The sequence below is a fragment of the Condylura cristata genome, unplaced genomic scaffold (assembly GCF_000260355.1).
Source record: "Condylura cristata isolate star-nosed mole 26May11 unplaced genomic scaffold, ConCri1.0 scaffold00028, whole genome shotgun sequence".
Classification (NCBI taxonomy): Eukaryota; Metazoa; Chordata; class Mammalia; order Eulipotyphla; family Talpidae; genus Condylura; species Condylura cristata.
The window spans coordinates 6,333,754-6,357,049 of NW_004567129.1; the positions used below are offsets into that span (position 1 = coordinate 6,333,754).

A 23,296-nucleotide genomic window follows, 5' to 3' on the forward strand; every position below is an offset into this window, starting at 1 on the left:
TAAAGTTCAAGTTGGGTTTCAAGTAATCACTTTGCAGCAGCTCTAGGAGAATTATTGTTTCTCCTGATTAAAAGTGCCTATTAAAAAAAAAAGTAGTAAAATGGAAAAATCTGCCTTAGAGAATTGTATTCCTCAAGGCCATTTACTGCTTGCTTCCAGGCTTTTGTTAAAGGACAGAATGTGTTGAATTCTTCTAAACTGGCAGGGGATCAAGCACACTACATAATGAGGTAGCCAAGAGCAGAGTTTTTCCAATCAACACAAAGAACAAGGGAATAAATGCATGTAATTCTCATCCAATTAAACAGGAAGCACAATAAAGTAAACTACAGAGTCATACTTAAACCAAGTTCAGTGATTTAACTTGAAAAAATTCAACACCCCCCCACCACCTTATTTGTAATTACTAAGTAAGAACCATAAAAATAAGGTTCTGTGGAACCTACCATTCATACTGAAGTCCTTAAAAATAAAGTTCAAATAAAAATAATTTGCCAACCAGAGAGAACAATTGAACCTACCTCCATTTGAGACCTGAATTATTTGAAGTGGTCGTTTTTGTAACGTGAGTCATGTTAACTGGCTAATCATTCTCACTTCAACAGGTGCAGTTTGTCTGGATGCTGGGTGCCAATTCCCACCCCCCACCCTCAGACTTCTTGAATTCAAATCACAGTGATTTAAGAATTTACAACTATGTTTGACCATGAGGGCATCAATATAAAAAATTATAATTAGACTAAATTTCAGTTAAGCAATAGTTTTAAAAGATTAGTTTTTAATCTCAAAATGAAGAAGAGAAGGCAACAGATATTTCTCACTACTTAATTACTTTGTTTTTAAATTATTTGATTTCATGAGAAAGGGAGAAAGTTTAAAACCCATCACTTAGCTTCAACGACAGGATTGAAAAAGAACAGACTTCCCTAAACTGTTTGCATCAACCAAAGAATACAGTCATATCCAAGCAAAACTGAGTTCCTTATATGTCACGTGTGTGGAACTACTGCAATGAAGCAAAGCTGAGATATATTGAAAGTCAAAGTAATAACATAATTACTTCTGAAAATACAAAAATGTTAACAGTTTTACCAGCTGCTTGCCAAAGAGATAGAAAAAAGTTCAATCCTATGAAATTTCACTGCCAGCTGGCAGATGCTCATCTAAAATATGGGCAAGAAGGTCAGTCACCCTTATGCCATAACTTGCTATGATTTCTGAAGCCACTATACAAAATATTGCAATGATTCTTCAAAAGTTGGCAAAAATATTTTCCTCATCGTTCTAAGATATAATTCTTTCCCCTTAATGATTACATGTGGTAAAGCAGGAAAAAGCAAAGAAGCAGCTCTTGGAAAGTAAAAAATTTGTCTTTCAAATACATAGTTTCTCTTTTTTAAACTTGGATCTGTGCAACTTGCAAAAGATGTGTTCAGGAGCTTACGTTGAAAATGATCATTAATGTTTATATTTACATTGAAAATTATTTCACTAAAAATACTTGTGTGCCTAAAGATTAGGTGAAAATCTAGCAGGCTAATGACAGGTGAAATGAAAATCTGAAGCCCTGGCTTCTGCTTATGGTTTCTACTCACATCCAACCTGAGATGACCGCAAAGGCCGCTCTCCATCCAATGGCGGGTGCAGTACCCATCACAGAGATGTGAGGATCAGTGCAGTAGGTTCTGGAAAAGATTTGAGCCCCATGTAAAACACAGTAAACAAAACCCAAGATTAAAGGTGATAAACATTAGTGTGTGCATGTGTCGGGTCTCAAAGGCCCTGCAGGGCATATGGAGACCAGCCTGGTGTGCCAGGTGCTCTGTGCAGTGTGATCTGTATGAGTCTCTACTCTGTGTTACCAGATCAGCCCTAGGTGTGCCAAGTTGCTCGTATAAAATCCAGCAAAATAAGTCACTGTGGGAGACTTTTCAATCCTGGGAAGACCAGCACACAGGTCACGAGTGTAAGGTAGACACTGGTCAGATATTCACTGGCAACCTACTGTGTGGCAGGTGTGGGAGTCAGCAGGTGACTGAGGATGGATGGCCACAAGAGGCTCATCATCTAGAGGGAAGACGGTGTTAATCTGCCTCACTGTTAAGTCTCCCAGAAAACCAAGCAGAATTCTTAGTAGGGGCTCAAAAGCCTTTGCTGACTAAGCCAGGAAAGACTTTTTTATACCCATCAGTCTCTCCCGGGCCCCCAGGTGCACACTGGAAAGCAGCAGCCTCATTCTTCCCTCCATCTGTGCCTTCTGAGGGGATAACAGCAATTTCAACATGGATGAAGGGCTAATCATTCTCTCCCCAGATCATCAAATGTCTTCAATAACCACAGGAGGCCTCTCCTTAATCAGGAAAGGTGACAGTCTGGGAGGTTAATACTGTAATGTCTAGTTTATAGCACACCCTGGAAAATTTCTGGGATCCCTGGACTGGAAGCAGGAAGGGCCACATGGACGGCCAATGGTCTAAAGCAGCTAACTTCCACCTCTCAACACCCAACTTATTGCCCATGGTAATGTGGGTCACACCAAAGATAGCCCCACCATTACAGGGTCAGGACAGGGCATGCAGTTCCTGTATATTGCCAAAGGAACTCCATTACATATAAAGGATAAAAAGGCACTTTCAAAGTGCCGGCATGAAGGTGCTAGTGCAACTTAATACAACCCATCAATATCAAGACACACAGTCCTGCGGGTCTCATATTCTTTTTCCGGTTGTTGCAGTTTGAGAAAAGCCTACTAGCTACTCACAATAACAAAATAATAAACAAAGGAAATAAAGAATTTAGAGATCTTTTAGGCCAAATCTTAGTAATTACCAACTATTACTGGTAGACAGTTTTTAATCTTACTAAAGAAAAATGCAAACATCAAGTAAAACTTACTACGAATTACAAATATTTCAATATTTACACTCAACATGAGTTTAACACAGTAGTATAAACTAAAGGGCCACAGGCTCAGGAATTTATCTGAAGCACCAGGAGACAGTAATTTATGTAGTATGGAACTACAATTCAAAAAGTAAACATCTACAGACTTACCAAGTCTCTCTCACTCTCACACACACACTCATCACTCACACACCTCTTCTTCTTGCAAGATATAAACATGTAAATTAAAAAAATCTTCATTTTAAACTGAACATGCAATTCATTGAAAGATCTATATTTGGATGTGTTAAGGAAACAAACAAACCTACTTTAGACTACAGCCTAGGAAAGATCCTTTAAATACTCATTTACTTGACCCTGAGACAACTTTTCCTTCTATGGGTGGGATAATGAAAACAAATTGCACTTCTCCCAAAGACTTTTATATTAAACATTTAAAAATCTATCCTTAGTCACCAATCCCTACATATAACTGGTAAAAGTGCCTTATAAAAGAAAGTACCAAAAATTCATCAAGAAAGGATGTGTCAAGGCATAAGTGGAATGTTAAAACACAAACCTGCATGAAATGAGTAAAAATTTATTTCATAATAACTTAAATAACTGTTAAGTTACCAAAAGTCATGATTAATTTTAGAACATAATAACATTAAATACCCCCCTACACTTCAACATAATATTTCTATATTTATGTAAGTAAAACAAGGATTTGGCACTTAGCAGCTTGTGTTGGTTATTGCATCCCATGTTATGTGACAAATTTATTTTTAAAAACACCACCTAATTTCTGCAGCTACAGTGTCAATGAACTAAATATTAAAAATACCTACTTTTATAAAAGGAATTGCCCAAGTCCCACACAGGCACTGAGAATATTGCAATAGGGATGCATTATCACTCCAACAATGAATTGTCTCTTTGGAGAGGCCTGACACAGACAGAGAAGAATTTTAAACTTCAGAAATGAAGGAAAAATGGCTGCTTACCATGGCTTTCCTAGACTCTCAATTACCACTTAACTGCACTGAACTGCAGCTTCTGAATGTTCTGTACTGTATAGAATATTTTGCCAAAGAAAACCTACTTTACCAGCAGATGCCCTAAAACTCCTACCTAATTACAAGAAGAAAAGTCTTCTTCTTTGCATTGGCCACTGGGTTTGTTGTGATGAAAGGGATCCAGAGTGCTGCGGGGGAGTGCGAAACCACAGCCAACAGGTGCACAACACAAAGGGAGAAGCCTGGCTGTGCTTTCTATTTAGAACTGGTCATGTTATGTGACTGTGTGGCAGTCTGGCCCAGTGCCTCTGATGAGAAGACAAAAACCTCATACCTGCTCGTGCCAACATCTTCTGCCAGAACAGAGAGGCCCATGTCACACAGGACATCCTTCAGCAGCCCACTGGCCGGGCTCCTTTCAGCAGCTTTTATAAGCCCTGACTCCTAACAGGTGTAAGAAGAAAGTGCAGCCAGGTCACCCTTTTTTCTGTTTGTGGGTGGGAAAACATAGATGTTTCATATGCATGATAACAGCATACAAAGATTCCTTATAGAAAGTTTCTAGAAGCAATTCCTGTTCTCAGATTTACAACCTAAGGATACATATGTACATTTATTAATCATTAAGACAAAATTCTGCCTTTGTAGTCCTAGTCTAAGAGAAAAAAAAGAAACTGGTAGAAAACAATTTAAAGTGAACTCTATATTAAATTGATTAGAAATCTCATATTGCATAAAATTCAAATTATGATGTAATCAAGTACTCCGAATTTCTTAATGTCACACGGAGGTGGTATAATTTGAATGGAAAACAAAATATCGTACAAGATAAGTGCCACCAATGACAGTCTCTTCTCCCCCAGTGGGTGTGGGGTGGAGTGGGCTGACTTGGGAATGAGAGAGAAAGGAGGAAAAGACGAATATGTTAGACTATGAACAGAATGAAATTAAGTTGAGGTAGTTTATTCTACCAGCCAAACTTTACTCATAACATAATTTGTCTAAAACTCTTACTAATGAACGGCATCAAGGAAATTCACTATAAGGACTAGACTCTTAACAGAGGTTTGAATCTTAATACAAGTTTTCAAATCCTATGCGGTAGTAAACAAGACTGTGTGCTTTCAGAGTACAGATCTTCCTCAACTTACGATGGGTCACACACCCTTACACTTGTCCTGTGTGGAAACATGTCAGCGACCACCTGCCCTGGGAGCTATGGTGGCCTGCACAGTTCTGCATCACAAAAGAGTGCTACAGAACAGGTATTGTTTTCACACAAATGTCAGGTCAAAAAACCTCCAATAAACCATCGTAAGTCAGGGACTCTGTATTTTAAAAAATTTTTGATCCCTATCTTTTATTTGAATAGAGTTTTCTTTTTTCTTTTTTTCTTTAAGTCATAGCAGACCTTTATTATTTGTCTGACTCAGGCCTTTCTTTTAAAAAATCTTCTACATACTAGTGCCCTTCTATTTATCAAATGGTTCTGGTAACTGAGAAGGAAGAACAGCATGGCATGAGACCCTCTACAATCCCACAAGCTCTGCCCCACAGGTGATGGCACGATGCACCGGACGCTACATTAACAGAAATGTCAGCAACTTCTTTAAATCCAGGTGAGGGCTGAAACCTGACTCGTTAAATCACTGCATCTTTAGATTACTAAGATAGAATGTCATAAAAGAGAAATTTTATCTTAGTTTCTATTCATCATAATCTAGTTTTTAAACGATTCTTAGAACAGAGTACTAGTAAATGGAGACTAGCTGGCTTATAGCCCAACCTAATATTTAGGCACAAACCTTAATTTTTTGGGCAGGGTTAGGCATAATATTTCCTTCCAAGTGCAGTAGAAAAGCAACCTTGGTATGTTTGAGATATGTTGATCTGCATATATGGAGTTTTGTTTGTTTACCAAAGCCAGGTACTGGAACAAAGCAATCTGTCTGGTAAGAGTTCCCTTCAGGGAAAATGCACCTTAGTATTTTAACTTCAATATTTTACACTGTACCAATTCCCACTTCCCTTTTCCTTTTGACATTTACTAGCCTCCATTTGTCTATACACACATCAAACTGGAGGAACTGATTCCTCCCAGGTGGTTTTTCAAAAATTAAGTGTTCTCCCAAACCAGAGCTGAAGCTCAAGCTTTTAAGCACTACAAAACCACCAGAGGTACCAGACAAAGGCAGGCGCGCAGAGCAGGCTTCGCTGCTGCCCTCCCCTCAGAGAGCCGTGCGTGCATTTGGTCAGGGCTCTGCTTCTGCTCTGCTCCCTCTCACGGGGAATGCACTCGGATGCGGAATAAGCCTTGCTGAAGCTGCAGGCGGAAAAGCTTGCAATTTGCAATGCGTAAGGCTGCACACCCAGTGCGTCGGAGGTCGGATGGAAGCAATGGTTTAGTGTGGTGCCAGGTTCCTGTGCTCCTTTTAAACTCGCGCACATAGTCGTAATTGGTACCTAAAGCATGAGAAAGAGCAAAGGTGAGACAACAGCCTTTTAGCTCCTGGGAACCAGCTCCAACAAAATCAATGCCACATTCTTACCTGTATCCAGGTCTCCAATAACATAAATACTTGCTCCTATGGGTACAGCTCCATAAACAAAAGAGGAACTGGCTGGGATGCATAAGTTCTGGTCATTAAGGTAGATCCACCTGCAAACAGACAAAATAAGGGAAATCAAAAGGATGTCCTTAACATCTAGAAAAGGAGACAAGACCTGGTTGTTCACCAAGAGTACTAGTTAGTCTCAACCCTCCACATTCCATTGATCTGTTTCCTGCCACTACATATACTAGTTTTGCCCATTTTAGAATGTCACACATAATATAAAGAATATGCATTTTTCATAACATAACTTATTTAAAGATATAACTTATTCAAAGAATGCTACTTACTACATATCATATTTCATTTTATCTTTACAAAAACACTTTTATGACAAGACTTCTTCATAAATGAAATGACTTCTGGATCATACAGTCAGACCCAAGTAGACTCAATATTCAGACCCCTCTCCATTGACCTTCAAAGCCTTCACTATCCTCACCATCCAGAAATTCTCTAGCACCAAATTAAGGAGTGAAGAAGCATTATCTTCTTAGTGTACCACAGAAATACCATGAATAATTGTATATATAACTTAAGATAAACCATTCAATCTATCTCAGCCCTTATATTCATATGAACCTTGAACACTTCTTCAGCACATAACCTTATTATGTCATCTTTGAATACTGACAGCACTTACCAGAGGTTCTCTTTCTTGGCTGGATCTGAATTTTTATTCATAATGCCTTAATGTATTTTATGATGCTCATAAAAGTCTTACTATCTTGTAAAAGTTACACAGTATCTGAGTTATGCTACTTTTGTCATTCCTAATATTGGTAATTTGTATCTTCTATTTTTCCTGATCAATCTGGATAGAGGTGTATCTACATTAACACTATTTTCAACATTTCAGATTTTGGTTCTTGGATTTTAGTTTTAAAAATCTATTTTCTATTTCATTGGTTTCCACATAAGTATTTATCGTTTCCTTTATTCTGCCTACCTTCGGTTTATTTGTGCCAGTTTTTTCCCATTTCTAATGGAAGAAGTGAGGGTTTGAGAGTTTTTTCCCCTTTTCTAATACAGCAATTCCTTTAATCACAATTTAGCTTTCCATGTTTTCAGTTATCCATGGTCAGCTATGGTCTAGATAATTTTGTACAGTAAGATATTTTGAGAGACCACCACATTTGCATTATGTGTTGTATCTTGTTATTACTGCTAATTTTACAATACCTAATTCATAAATTAAACCTTACCATGAGCATGTATGTTAGCACACATAAAATGTATAGGTTTGATATCGTCTGTGGTTTCAGGTAACCCTCGGACAAGGGGGGTACTGTTTAGACATCTAGTTCTTTATAGGAATACCTGTATGTACTGCTTTGAGGAGCACACACATTTCAATCTCATTTTTTGCACAGCACCATGTCTCTAAGACTCAATCAGTATTACCTGCATCAAGAATTTAATTCTTTAGTATTTTGTTACAGGACTATACTAGAATTTGTTAATATATTCACCTGCTCATGGTCATTTGGGCACCTCCCAATAAAGCCATTTTGAATATCAGAGTTCAAATCTTTTCTTGTGGACTTAAGTTATGAAATTGCTGGGTTATATCACTAAAGGCATACTTATTATACCTTAATATACTTAATAAAGTATAAATAAAGTTATTTATACTGCATTGTTTCGAAAGGTTCTGCCACCATGCACCTCATTTAGCAACATCAGAGAAGTCCAGCTGCCTAGCATATGGCCAGATCTTGGCACTGTCGGTCTTCTTCACATTAGCCACTTCACATTAGCCACATTGTGCGAAAACCTGGAGAGTACTGTGGAAGTTGATCTGTAGGTGCTCCCTGGCCATCCATAACAATAGGAAAGCCTGGTGAAATGTCTGCTCAAACATGTGCTGGTGTTTAAAATTGGGTTTTCTGTCTTCTTATTGAATTGTGAGACTCTTGATGTTTTGTGGTTACTAGTCCTTAGTGAGATACATGTATTATGAGAATTTCCCACAGCAGCCATGGACTGTCTTTTATTTTCTAAATGCAGACTTAACAGAAGTTTAAATTTTGATTCAATACAACATTTAATGTATTTGTTTTGTTTCCTTCTAGGACATCTTTACCTACTCCAAGACTACAAAGACTTTTCTCCTATATTGCTTTTTTTGGATTTATATTTAGGTCTTATGGTACATTTTGAGTTAATTTTTGTGTATGGTATGAGGCACGAGCCCAACGGGGGTACCCCGGACTTATCTTCCCAAGTCCACTACTGCTCAAACTCTCAGAGGAACATCGCTAAGCAACAGGCACGTGGCCCTCCACAATAGGCCAGCCACAACGTCCAGGATGTGATCCAGATTACTCAACAAAAGAAGAACCAGAAAATGAGAAGTCATTCTCAAGGGAGTAAACAACCAATGATGCCAACTTAGAGATGACTCAGATGCTGGGATTATCTATCAGGCAGGGACTTGAATGTAGCCACGTAACTATGCTCAGTAAGGGAAAGGAAAACATGCTTATGATGAGAAGATTGGACATTTCAGCACAAATAAAGATCTAAAATTCTACCTGAAAGGCAAAATAAACACAATGTAAGTACAAAGAAGGGAACAATAATCATAAGGACAGAAACTGGGCCCTCCCTGGTGGTGCAATGGGTTAAAGCACAGCACTATGAAGCTATCACAGCCACTGCAGCATGAGTTCAATTCCTAGCCAGGGATGTGACCCACATTGTGTGGCAGATCTCTCCTGACCTGCTAGCTGCTCCACTCAGCAGTGTATTTCAGTCAATCTGCCTGTTTTGAACCCTACTGTTTCTGATGAATCACTTACTCCCTTTCCCCCCTCTGGTCTGTACCCCAGCTCTGTATGTATAAATAAATAAATCTTAAAAAAAAAAAAAAAGAAAAGAAAAGAACAGGAACCAATAGAACACAAAATATACAACTGAGAAAATGAACACAGTGGTTCTGTGAAAATTAAATGAAGTGTCAGGCTTTGTCAAACAGAGGGCACTCAAGAGGCCACAAGGCTGGAGAGAGGAGCGCCTGCTTTCATGGGCTCTGGGTGCCTTGTTCTCCTGCACCAATACTTGCTGGAAGAGCACAGGAGACCCACAGGTACCTGCCCTGTTCTGCTGAGGTGAGTTCTAGCCTTGTGGGATGGAAGAACTTCTTGGGGCATCTTCCCTCAGTCCTAAACAATGGTAGTCATGCTTCCTATATTAGCTATTTCTGTATTCATTCAAGTCCTTTTTCATCCATTAGCAGGTAACCAACCACCTCTTACTAGTTATTACACATATCAAATCTCCCCTGTTCAGATTTCTGCCTCCTGAGTGTGCCACTAGTGAACAAGCTTGATGCAGAGTGGGGTTCAACTCCCATGCTCTTGTTCATGTCTCACAAAGACATCTGTACTACCTGCTACTTCCAAAGCACCAGATAAGTGAGTTAGAGTAAAGAACATTTGAAAGTATGAAACTGTAAAAATAAGGCTGTGGAAGTTTCTGAGTAGAAGGCTAAGTAGTATTATCTTTATTTGGTGAGCAATGGAGCAATATGAAAAAAGTTCAGCATGAGAATGAAATGACCAAATCATATTAATTTTTCAAAGGCACAAGCAGGTAAAACATGTTAGACAAGACTGGCATGTATGAAAGACTGAATACACTGGGAGTAGCTGAGAAATGAAGGTGAATACTGACATTAATAGTTAAAAAGGAGGAGTAGCAATAGTGACATGAGCAGCAAAGAAAAAAAATCAAAGATAACTTTTCTTGAGCATGTATACCTGGGAGGGTGGTTCTATTAATAAAAGAACAGAGGTAGATGGAACAGAGACACATGGAAATAAAGAGAATGTCTTTCTGGCTATATTAAGCTGTTGCTACAACTTTGTATAACTTATGGCATTTTCTCTGCTCTCCTTCAAGCACTTCTGTTTTTAGTCAGAAACACAGAAAATAAGATATGGCATTTTTCCAGGAAAGTTTAACCTAAAAATAGGGAACAAAGACAGGAAAGACAAGAGATTACTTAAAAACAATAAATGGCCTCCACTATTACACAGATCACTACTCTGGCGACAGTTTCCATAGTATGCAAATATAACATCCTTGGAAACATCTATCTTTTAATAATTAAAACTGCTCCTTATGTATCTATGGGAAACCCTGTGATCCTAATTAAGGCAATACAGTATGACAGCTGATCAGATGGATTTTGGGCCAGGATGCCAAGTTCAGGTTCTACGGGCTGCTCACCACCTTGCGTGTCTTTTGGGCATGTTGCTTAATTAACCTCTGATTTTGGTTTCCTCTTGTGCAAAAAAATAAGAATGAAAAGAGGATCTGTCTTAGAGGGTAGCTCTGAGTTAAGTAAGTTCATACACAGCACTGAAGTATTATTTGTGTTCTAGACAAGAATCTTATGTATAATACTGACAAGAGAAATTAACAGCTCTCTTTATTCTGTTTACAATGGACACTGGAGAGCTTAGAAAGAAGGAAACTAAAGGTATAAGAGTTTTATTTGAAAGCACCTTACAATAGCAAGGAAAGAACAACTCTTACATTTTACAATTACAAACTGATACACTTCTATTTGAAGTTTATTGATTATGAACATGAAATAACCTGACAAAAATAGAGGTACCAACAATTTATAGCAAGTCAAGGGTAGGTTAAAAAAAAAAAGCCTTCACAGCCAGGTTAAGTCCTACATGATCAAAACCACAAGCAGCCTTGATTACCCCAGTGTGTTGGCTACAGAGCTCTATCTGAGACAGTGGAAGAAGAAATTCAAACATTATAAAAAAGACTTTTATCAATATTCTACAGAAAACATATGATCACTGTGAAGTTGGGCAGGCTGTCTCAAAATTCAATTGGGCAGAGAATTGATATGCTACTTCAGACCTTGGACAATCTGCCTTCACAATAATCTATTAAGGAAGAGAAAATCTTTGAAATTCTGCTCCTTATCCCCACCAGAGCAAACATCCTCTGGAATGCCTTCACACTTTGTCTAATAAATTTTCCAAAGGTGGTTTAATTCTATAATTGAAAGAAAAAAAAAAGATCTATACAAAATACCCAAAACTTTAAAATACATTAAAGTTAGGTAACTTTTTTTTTTTAAAAGATTTATTTATTTATTCATACAGAACTGGGGTACAGGCCAGAGATGCGGAGGGTGAGAGGATTCACCAGAGACAGAGTGGGAGCAGAACAGGCAGATCAACGAAGTACACTGCTGAGGGGAGCAGCGGGCGGGTCAGGAGAGGTCTGCCACGCCATGTGGTCACCTCTGGGGCAGGTGGGGATCGAACTCATGAGGAAGTGGCTTTGACTTCTTAGTGCTGTGCTTTAACCCACTGCACCACCAGGGAGGGCCAAGTTAGGTAACTTTTAAAAAAAATTTTTTTTTAAAAAAAGGTTTATTTATTTATGCTTACAGAACTGGGGAATAGGCCAGAGGCTCAGGGGCGATGAGAGGATTCACCAGAGACAGAGTGGGGAGCAGAACAGACAGGTCATCGAAGTACACTGCTGAGGGGTGCAGCGGGCAGGTCAGGAGAGGTCTGCCGTGCCATGTGGATCCCTCCGGGGCAGGTGAGAATCGAACTCATGCTGAAGTGGTTTTAGCTTCTTAGTGCTGTGATTTAACCTACTGCACCACCAGGGAGGGCCCAAAGTTAGGTAACATTTATTTGTAGTTCTAAAATACTGGTAACTGCTCAGTGTTTGCACTGAGTGTTTAAAATAGCATGAAATTGAACATTATATTATGGCACCCCCTCCTGGTAATATGAATGTAATACTTCAACCAGGTAATTTTAGTGCCGCAGTTTCCCTACTCTATCAAAGTCTAAATAGTTGCAGTGGCTACAACACTGAAACATATGAGTGGAGAGAAGAGAGAAAATGGCTAGGAAGGATGTTTTCTATTCTACAAGACATGAAAATCTGTCAGATGTATTAGGAATCTCCAGCACCATGTTTCATCCAATGATCAACATTACTGGTTGTCTCTAATGCAAGCCAAATGTGATTTGAAAAGTCATAATCCAAAGTTGACTACACTGGATGTTAGCCTTAAGGAGCTTACAACTAATGATTATAGGCCCAGAGAAAAACAACAATTTGTTAAAAGCTCAAAGACTGAGGAATCTAAATCAGACATGAAGACAGAAGAAAGCTTTCTCTAAGTAGTGATAGGTAAGCAGAGGTCTGAAAAGGGGCCAAATAACTGGACAAATGTGGAAGAGAAAGTTTAGGCAAGAGGAATCTTACAGAAGCACAAAGCCATAATAATAACAACACATTTTGGTGTGTCTAGGGGGAAATATAGTTTAGAATGGCTCGAGTGAAGTATTTTGTTTGAACAACACATAAAGAGTAGACAGAAGGCAATATCACAAGAGGCTAGCTATAGGTACTAGACAAGTTTAAACTTTTTCCTAGTAGTTATAAGGACACAATGAAAGACTTTAAATAAGTGTCAAGATCTGATCTACATTTTAGAATGCAAGGTTTTTCTATGACTTTCCTTCAAGTTACCAATACTTCTGAAGTCACTAAGTATCTTGTATGCATCAGACACAGCCCCTAAACAAACAACAAAAATCAACTTGAAAACAAAAGCTGAACCATGACTCTGAAAACACAAAGAAAAAGCTGGAGAACTGATACAAACCCATTCTTAAATTACCTTTTAAACTCATCGTGGTAGAACTCAGATTTGCAAGTTACCATCTCACTGCCCTGGATGTCCTCTCGACTTCTGACTCCTCCAAAAACATACAGTTCCATGGCCACACCACAGGCTACTGCTCCAAACCTGAAGGGCACAGAGAGCATAGTAAATTCTGTATTTACAAGTCACGGTCTGATTCCCTCATTCTGCATATGCTTGTTTTAACTCTAACATGCAGGGTTTCATGTGTGGTCACCTTCCCTTCTCAAGAAATGGATTATTCACTTAATATACACAAATGCTGAGCCAAATGAAAGTTAGTTTGAAAGAAAGGAGGAGCAAAGCCAGATGAAGTGACTTCTGACCCAACCACCCACAGGCAGCCTGCAAGTCCAAGTCCATGATGCCTCCCTCACCTTCTTTCTTTTAATGGACATATAGCAGTCCACTGCTGGGTTCTTGGGTCATAACATTCCACAGATTCAAAAAGTTTTCCATATGATCCTCCACCCATTGCATAAATTTTCTTTTTCATAGCTGCATAGCAGCCAATCTGGAAGGAGGAAACAACAAGATAGGAGACATTTATTATTAAAGTCAGATGAATAACAACATATCTAGAGAGCACTGCAGGGACTGGAAAGCTCTCTCTTCTTTCAATGTTACTTAGACTTCAAGATTTATATTCTATGGAGAAAGATGCTCCTCCATTCCTGCCCATAATGAGTTAGTTGAAATTTAACTGAAAGGGCACCAACAGTGAGAGAACATAGTTTGAGGGCATCCCAGTACTAATGGTGTTAGATGCCTACAGCACTAGCAGAGCTCTGCCCTGATGGCCTCCTTGCCTACCTCGGGGGATATAAATATAGCAGACTGTCTTAAAACTCAGTGAGCCATTTGTTTTCACTCTACTCAGCAAGCTCTTTACCTAGAGGTTAATGTTTGCCTCTCACCCTACACAATTAAGAAATATTCCTGGAAGAACTGCTTGCTCCCTGGGGCACTGCACTCCCAAAGCAGGCCTTAAAGACTGGCCAGACACAGCAGGGCAGCACAGAGCCTGCCACCAAGTAAATACACTGGGTTTTCTGACTTGGGGTATAGCTAATGATAATGAAAGCAAGCTACCAATGGAGATAGAATTCTGTAACATTAATGTCTTTAACACAATTGTATTAAAAGATGTGTAGGAAATGAAGAAATATTAACTTTGAAATCCAATTTAAGTAAGCTATTTATCACAATATATAGTTCTCACCTTTCTAACCATGGTCAAATCAGGTTGCTTTGTCCAGGTTTTAGAATAAATATCATAACATTCCATTGAAATTAGCTCTTTATCACCATCCTCTCCTCCTAAAATATATAGCATTCCATCTATCTCCACAATTCCGAAGTTATGTCTTGCCTGAAAAGACATCAAAGATATTTTGATTCAAAATGCCACATTTAATTAAAATTACAGGTATAATTAAAATTATATTGCAGAGTTTCAGTCCAAAAGCACCATGTTCAATGAGTTCTGATTTCCCCAGCAGCTCACTCTCCTACAACAGAAAGAAGCACCCAAGCCCCACAGCTCCTCAGAACAAGGGAATTATACTCAGGATGCATTTGCTGGCAGAATGGCTATTTTTTACTCACAACAGTACACAACAAGAAAATTACTTCCTGGGTCAATAAAATGATCTGTGTGTAGCAGTGATCAGTAGGTGTACCAAGCCCATATCTGACAGGTAAGGAAGACGCAGCAACAAGGTCTGTTGTGGCTGGGAGCGGCAGGGAAGGACAGGTTCATGCTAAGGCTTCTGGAAGAATAGAAGCTTATTGTTCTAGATCAACAGAAGTTTGAGGGATTTTACATTTATTCATCAATTGTTATTTCCTTTGAGTCTCCTATGCACCCAGCACCCAAGATAGAGAACTGAAAAACTACACAAATCTGCCATTTAAGTGTTTGTGTGAGTGGTTTGAAAAACCTAACATGAGAAAGTGCCACATGATATGAAGAGAAAGCAAGCAGGGGAGGGGGAGGAAACAGGGGAGGAGGGGAGGCCTTCTTATCTAGACATATAATGCAGGAAGCCAGGAGCAGGCCATACAGGTATCTGGCAATGGTCCAGAAGCAGGAGCATCCTAGGAGCATTCTACAAGGTTTGGAAACTGTCAGGTCAGTGGTCAAAAGGAAGGCACCAGAAGGAAAGGCAGAGGGGGAGGCATTACTTCTTTTCTTAACATTCAAATGCAAACAAACAAAGGAGCTACAGGGAAAAGCTGCGCCTACTGAGCAAATGAAGGAAAACAGTATTTTACCTCATTCATTGGTGGCAATGCTGTCCATGTGTTTGCATCTGGGTCATACTTTTCTCCCGAGCTGAGGGTTTGCTTATTTTCATCTTGGCCCCCAAATACAAACAAAAACCCTTCTACAAAAAACAAAACAGACACTCAAAAGAGTTGAAACTTAAATTTTCAACACCTATCTTTTGTCCAATATAAACACCATGGCTAGAGAGACATGCCGAGAAAGTGTCTCTGATAACGTCAGGTTTGAGATGATCAGATTTCCTTCACTCCCTGCTGACAGAGCCACCTTTACGAGTGACTTTACTCCATCCATTGATATCTTTGGATTCTTGCCACCTGTCAGCACAAAAGGAAGCCTGGCAGTACTTACTCTGACAGACATGTAGGCTCTGCAAGATTCAGTTCTTTTCTACTGAGTCTACTAAAAAGTCTTCTTAGTGGCTCTCTGCCATGGCGCAGCGGGTTCAAGCACAGCACTAAGAAGCTAAATCCACTTCGGCTGAGTTCGATCCCGCCTGCCCCAGGGGTGACCACATGGTGTGGCAGACCTCTCCTGACCCGCCCGCTGCTCCCCTCAGCAGTGTACTTCGATGATCTGCCTGTTCTGCTCCCCACTCTGTCTCTGGTGAGCCTCTCACCATCCCTGTGTCTCTGGCCTGTATCCCAGTTCTGTATGCACAAATAAATCTTAAAAAACAAAATCTTCTTAGAAGGAATTAAGACAAGACTACATGACATCACTGAAGGAAAAAAAGAGGGACCTAGTAAGGTTACTGCACATGAAAATCATTTGTTCTGAGCACAATGATGATCTGGAAAATTTCCAACCTTTTTTTTTTTTTTTCATGGCTTTGGGGGATGAAAAAGACAGGCCCACAGAAAGTGTGGCTTCTGGAATGAGATTATCCCCCATGTTCTATACCCTTGGGATGAAGCCCAACCAGAACATGAACCTGAACTGAAATTTTGTTTGTGTAGCAAATTTCAGTCAATATAACAGCACACAATTGCTGTCTTCATTCTTAAAGTTTCTGAGATACAAACCCCTCTAGGGAAATCCTCACAAAGTAGTGATAGGATACTCTGATACTCTGTGACAGTTTTGCAGGTGTGAACATTATGATTATGTATATGTTCTATGAGAGGAAATGTATAAAGAAGCTAATGCTGAGAAGACAGGACAGGGAAATCAGACCTACATCCTGTCAGACCTCTATCACTCCAGCCACTTGTTTTTGTTGATAATAACTTCCATAATTTTGGAACCCAGAAAATGATTCACTGCTACACTAATATATAGCATTTGTACAGCACTAGCCATGTCTATAAGAAGGTGTGCTATAGAATAGCTTTAAAAATATTAAATGTAATGCAAACAGGCAGAGGCTATTAAGTGTGAACTCCAGAAGGATTGCTGACAATGATTAAGAATGAGAGGGAATGGTATTTGTTGGGTGAAAACAAAAAGGCGGATCTAAGATGAAAGGGAAAGGTAGCAAAGGGTGGTGAGGCAACAGCACGTCTCTATCATCTTCATTAAGCTATCTTCAAATATGTCAAGGTCAAATAAAACATTTCTTCAGAATTAAAATAACTTTAAGCCATAACTCATTTAAATAGTATTTTCTAAAGCCCATGAAATGCCTATTTTTATTTAACATTTTCATTTTTTATAATTCTACAGTGATGGAGTCTCAAAGACAGGAATGCCTTAATTCAAGGCAAGTCTGAAATTTGTTAACCATCAAATAAAACGCTCCTTTACTAAAGTCTTTAAAATTGCTATGTATGAAAGATTTGGGAACAATGACAGAAGACATGTCTTGCCACAATCTTAAAAACCAAGGCTATGCTGAAAATGGCATCATAGGGAAGATAATCAAATTCTATCTTTAGGAGGTTTGAGTTACTGTATACAACCTTGAAATTATGTATCACTTAATCTTGTACTTATGTAAAATTTACCACAGAACGGTACCTGCTGAGAGAACTCCGTGGTTAATTCTTGGCATGCTTAACGGGGCCAGTTCAATCCAAAGCTGCCTATTAGGGTCATAAAGAGGGCACATACATCGCATCGCTGCTGTTGGTTTCCGCGAACTAAGGAAATAATAATGGTTTTGTAGTCAACAGGTTTTATATAGTTATGCTTAAAACAACTACTGTGAGTATTTCCACTCTGGTTTAGCATCCTTAAAAAATATCTAATGGTGAGAAGATGACTGGATTAAAAAGATGTGAAATAGTACTCAGCGATCAAAAAAGATAAAACTCATGCCTTTTGCAGCAACATGGATGGAGCTATAGGAGAGCATGCTTAGTGGAATAAGCCAGAAGGAAAAAGAAAAATACTGGACCATAAAGGACCAGGTGGGGGGGAATAATAATAACAAGAGACATTTTACGGGGGTGGAGTGGGGAATGGGACCAAAAATGGGATGGAGTCAGGAAGGAAGTGCACTGGACAATGGTGATGGCACATGGGTGATTTGGTGATGGGAAGCCTACAGAGATTACAACTGAGATGGAAAAAGGCAGAAAATTATGTAAAAATAAACTATTATATTAAAAAAAATCTACTGGTGAGAAATATTATAAATTCTTATTTACATGGAAATCTCTCCTAACGAAAAGCATCAAATAGTTTCAATTACAGAAGGAATACAGGGAAAATAGACAAAGTGTCAGAAAATAAAACAGACAAAATTAGCAGGCAAACTATAAATCTGAAACACACAGCAGGGGAAGTGGGAGGGTTGGGGTCAAAAACTGGGGAGGGAACAGCACAAGAGGCTATGGTGATGGATCATGGGTGATTCAGTGGTAGGAATTTTATGGGGATTACACCTGAGGGGAGAAATCAAACATTATACAAAAATGAACAATGCCCTAAAAAGAAATTAAAATAAAAAGGAATCTCTTTCCTCACACCACTTTGCCACAACTCACTCCCATACTTACACCCGCTCCTCTCCACCAACGGTCACAATGCATTCAGAGTAGCCCCGGGGCTTGAAGTTGGCAAGCATGGCCTCTCCTTGCTGCGGCTGGCTCAGTGGGATGTTGCTGCACTCTTTGACAATTTCTCGTACCAAGGGTTCGTTCAGCATTTGTTCCCGCAAGTAACTGGAGTCTAACCCGGAAACCCATAGTGCTGACATAACATCCTTCATGTGGACCTGCGAGAAAACAGAATGCAACATATAATTTTTGGGATATATATATTTTCCAACTCATGAAAAACTAAAATTGTTGATTATCAACAGTCATGTTATAAGTGCTGGTATTGTCTGTATGTGTTTTACTGGCTTTTTTCCTACTTCCCATAGAGCTTTCATAAGGATTTCATTTTAAAAAATCAACAGTTCAGATTTATACTTGATGTAGAACTGCAAAGTTTCAAGCAGTTTTTTTTATACTTTAAAGAGTTCCAATAATGATAGGAATATTCAGAAGACTTTTGCTGTAACTTGGATGTGCTATGAATTAAATCACATTTATAGATATTACATACAGTAATAGCTTCATATAATATGGTAATCTAGAGAAAAAATATATCAACATTAATGAAAAAAATCCATCATTTTTTTACACAATCATTTCCTTAGTAATTACTGTTAAAAATATGTATCATGTGTAACATGCTTAAAAATATGTAACTTTTTCTGTCCCCACCTCACTAAATTGGAACAAACTGTACATTCTATATATGTAAGGCAAAAAAAAAAAAAAAAATGACCAGTTTCTCTTGGTTCCAAATAGTTACTTTAAGGTACACTCTTCTATAGCCTAAGGGGGGAAAAAGCCATTAAGTCTTTCAAGTTCAGATTAACCAAAGGATGAAGAACTGGCTCTTGTGCCCCCAAACAAAACTGACTTGAGCATTCCTAACACCTTAAGGCTAGAAGAGGGTGAAGAGGCTGATGGCATTAGTGTCTCCTATGGGGGGTTTACATGAGCAGTAAACCCCCCAACTAAGATGGAAGTTGAACAGAACCGTGCTAACTGTACAGACCATACCCATAGTGTCTCTAAGGACTTACTCCAAGTCATCTAGAATTTAAAAAATGACAAAATAGCCATTAAAACAAGGCAACATTCACTATAGGAAGAGTGCAGAGCACACGGTACATTTTGAAAACCAATCTACACTCAAATGTATTTCTTTTTTGATCATAGTAATTAGGGTCCCTTTATAAATTTGGGACTGAAAGTTCTGTGATTTTGCTTTCTTCCCCAATGTAGCAATAGACTGGATCTAAGGCCCATCCTTCCTTCCTTCCAGGATGTCATTCCCAGTTATTTTCTAATTGGAACCACAGAGCCACAAAAACACCAGAGTAGCACTGTGCTTCCCCAGCTTTCCCCAAGAGTGCTATCAGTCACTCCAGGGAAAGCCCACATCTATATCTGTGTCTCTTCAGGGTTCAGCCAGCCATGGCGTAGCCAAAGGCTAGGGAGGGATACTGCAGGCTAAGTCTGAAATGCATTTCCTTATTAAAAACAATCTATAAGGAATTTTTTTGTTCCTTGCAAGTATTAAGATGTTCATTATACCTGGTGAGCTACTGCAACTTTTGTAGCCTGGTCTAAAGAACAAGTCACTAACAATCTAGGGGAAGATGCTCTGCAACTATTTATAAGATCATAGCTTTATAAATCTTTTGAATTGAAGGAAAAATATCTAAATTGGAACTAGACAAAAAAACACACAAAATGAAGTAAGTAAATAGGCAAAGTTTGGTCATGTTATAAATTACAGGTACCTTTCTTATTTCTGTATCATGTGCAATCCATCGAATTACTGCTTCAAATACATATCTTTCATTGCCAACGTTTAACTTCTCAAGAGAAATCACTTCTTTAAGTTTTTGAGGATTCAGTTCTAGGAATTCTTCTGTGCTGCTGACATCTCGGAAATGTGTCTCCAGATATTCCGTAGCAAGGTAATGGACGTGGTGCAGGCAGTAATGAAGTGCAAAGTCTCGAATTCCGATGCAGTTCTCAGCAGCAATACAGCCTTCTAGAAACTCACAACACAGTGTTTTAAGATCTGTCAGCAGGAGAAGGTCTGCTGCTTGTACAACATCTTGGATTGTGTCTTCGTTCAGCCGTATCTGTAAAAATATCACCCACATCTTAATGTTTGTATTTAAGACCCACCCACACTAATCTATTAGATGGAACCACATGAAATTTTCATTTTTTTTTTCCATGAAGGTGGTCAAATATTGGCAGTTCTCCATAACTTAACCAAATTTCTTTTCAAGAAATGTCTGGGGAATACCAAGGAACCTTCAAACAACATAAGCAGCATGTGGCTGCTTCACATTCCCAGCACTCCCCTGCTTGAGAGAAGTGCCTTAAACAATAGATATGCTTCGGAAATGGAAAATCCTACATTCTAAGGGAAACTGAAGGTGACTTCTAAATAACAGCACCAGAACTGTTAAAAATCATGCCTCCAAATATATAAAGTTTACTCTTTTTCCAAAAGATATCTCAAACTGACTACAAGCCCCTGGAAGAGAGATGACTATACTGCCTCAGAACCCAGTCCTCAACTCCAAAACACTTTACTCAGCACAATGAATACTACATGAGGGGCTCCAAATAACTTTCTGGAATAAATCCCTACTACATGCTTTTTAAAAATAACTACGAACATTTAGTTTTCCTTAATTGTCTTTACTTTTCTGATTAGTGCTTCCTCCTCCACCCCCTCTTACAGTTTTCTCACATGGCAGAAAGTCACTGTAAAGAAATGGGCCTCTCAAATACTGCCACACCACAAGGGGTGCAGATACTCTCAAAGACTGGGAGCTTTTTTTATATACGAAAATATGAAGGAGAAATTTCAAAGCAGACCAGAGCAAGAAACATTTATTATGTTTTATACCAGAAATACCAAAAAGAAAAATGTAATCATCTGAAAAGCTGGGCAACAAAACTGTGGGCAAATATGCACAGTAAGCCACAGATATGAGTCAATTTCCCACTCACAAGACATATTAAATGTAGCCACGAGGCACTGGGGGTAGGTATGGACAATTCAAACACGCGCACAGGAAAAATGCCAAATTTCAAGTTGGCAAAACGAAACTACCAAATTAGGAGTCTCTTGTAACTTAGACTGTAACAAATTTTTTAACCATAATTAACTTAAGTTAGGAACAAAATACAGAAGTCAATATGTAAAGAGACTTTCAAGCCAGAACTTGAATATGTTCCTCTTGGCTTATAACTTGTGACTACTGCTGAGTTGACTTTTAGATTAGACAGGAAACGGTTCCTAAACCTGGTTTTGTGCGCTACAGTATTTTAAGGGTTTTTCCAAAACTAATTTTCAAATTGTGGAATACAAGTGAAAACACACACATACCTTTGTATCACACCACTCAGTTTAGAGAAAATGGAAGGGAATAACATCACGAAATTAAACTAAAAATGTCAAAAAGGATCACAGTCACCAAGCTTGATTCTGGACAGAATGAATATATTTAAAGGAGGTAAACAGCACTCTCGGTATATTCTAGGAAAATACGTGGGAGACACAGAAAGGACAAGTAAAACAAGAACAATGTAAAAGTAGTAAGAGAGTAGTAGGAGACAAAACCTGGGGACAGATAAAAGGCACAATGTAAGATACAAGACTCCTTTCTGTTTTAACAACTAGCTCTGGTCACACCTAAGGTTTTTCTTTAGAATCCTTTGGAGACACTTAGATGGCATAATGGGGGCTGTGCGGGGGTGGGGGAGGGATGGAAGAAGGCAAAGAAACAGAAGTCTTTCTTTCCTGTGTTTCAAATCGTGGAATACAAGTGGAAACAGAGAGCAAAGGGAAATACAGAAGAAAGAATGGAGGTAGAACAGACATGCTGGTTCTACAGAGGCAGCAGGATCAAGACATCTGGAATATGATGCAGGTAGGTGTTCTCTGTGTGACTCCGGAACTCCTTATTTCTCCAAAAGCCCCCACTGCCTCAGGAGATTCCCCTTTTCATGCTACAGAGGCAAAGTGCATTCCCAGCAGTGTATGCAGAGCAAGACTGGAACCATGGCTTGAAGACAAAACACTAAAGACAGCAGTGCAGGAAGCACACGGGAGCTGCAATTCTCTAGCGGGAGTTGGAGTGCAAACAGTAAGCACAAACCTGGCATCTGGGCAACGTCTCATTTAGTTGCCTTTCCTTCAAGAGCAGAGCCCTGAAGAACACATGTGGGCGCCATCACCAACAGGAATCTTGGGTCAAGGGCACAGTGACAGAAGATGACAATGACAGTTCTACTTCATCACAGAATGGAGACCCTCACCCTGAGCTCGGGGAGCCTCTACTTAGTCTTCCTTCCTTTGTTTCTCATCATACCTGCCCACTGAAGATGTAATCCAGGATCTCTTTCATAACCATTACCGATATCCCTTCAAGTTCAATCTTATAGGTTGATCCATCATCTTTTGGAGGGTTATAGTTTAACTTTGTCCTAAGAAAGGGAAAAAAATGTAAAATTTCTATGAAAGAACAGAAATAGCTATAATATTAATGCACTAAATATAAAGCATATGATACTTATCACTATATGAACCCCATCTGGAAAGCTTAATTTGTTAACTTTGGGTCACTGTACTTAAGTAACTTTCAACAACAAAACATTTGTTCCAGGATCCAGAATACTACTACTTAAAAAAAAAAAAAAAAAAGAAAAGAAAACCAAAGGGCTAGCCTTTGTAAACAAGAATCTCTACTTCACCCTGGGAACCCCTTAAGAGTTATTTTTGTTTTCCATGTACTTCATGATCTTAT

The 23,296-nt window shown here is 38.9% G+C and overlaps 1 protein-coding gene across 1 annotated transcript; it reads right to left on the reverse strand.

Moving 5' to 3' along the window:
• Nucleotides 1–4,523: 4,523 nt before the first annotated feature.
• Nucleotides 4,524–22,958, reverse strand: GAN (gigaxonin). The gene is made up of 10 exons (XM_012730702.1): nt 22,862–22,958; nt 20,261–20,611; nt 18,456–18,673; nt 17,473–17,594; nt 15,501–15,613; nt 14,446–14,595; nt 13,601–13,737; nt 13,200–13,328; nt 6,452–6,561; nt 4,524–6,365 (listed from the first exon to the last, which is right to left on the reverse strand). Exons 1-10 carry the CDS (start codon nt 22,901–22,903, stop codon nt 6,184–6,186), a joined length of 1,554 nt encoding a protein of 517 aa, XP_012586156.1. The 5' UTR covers nt 22,904–22,958; the 3' UTR covers nt 4,524–6,183.
• Between the last annotated feature and the right edge of the window lie 338 nt (nt 22,959–23,296).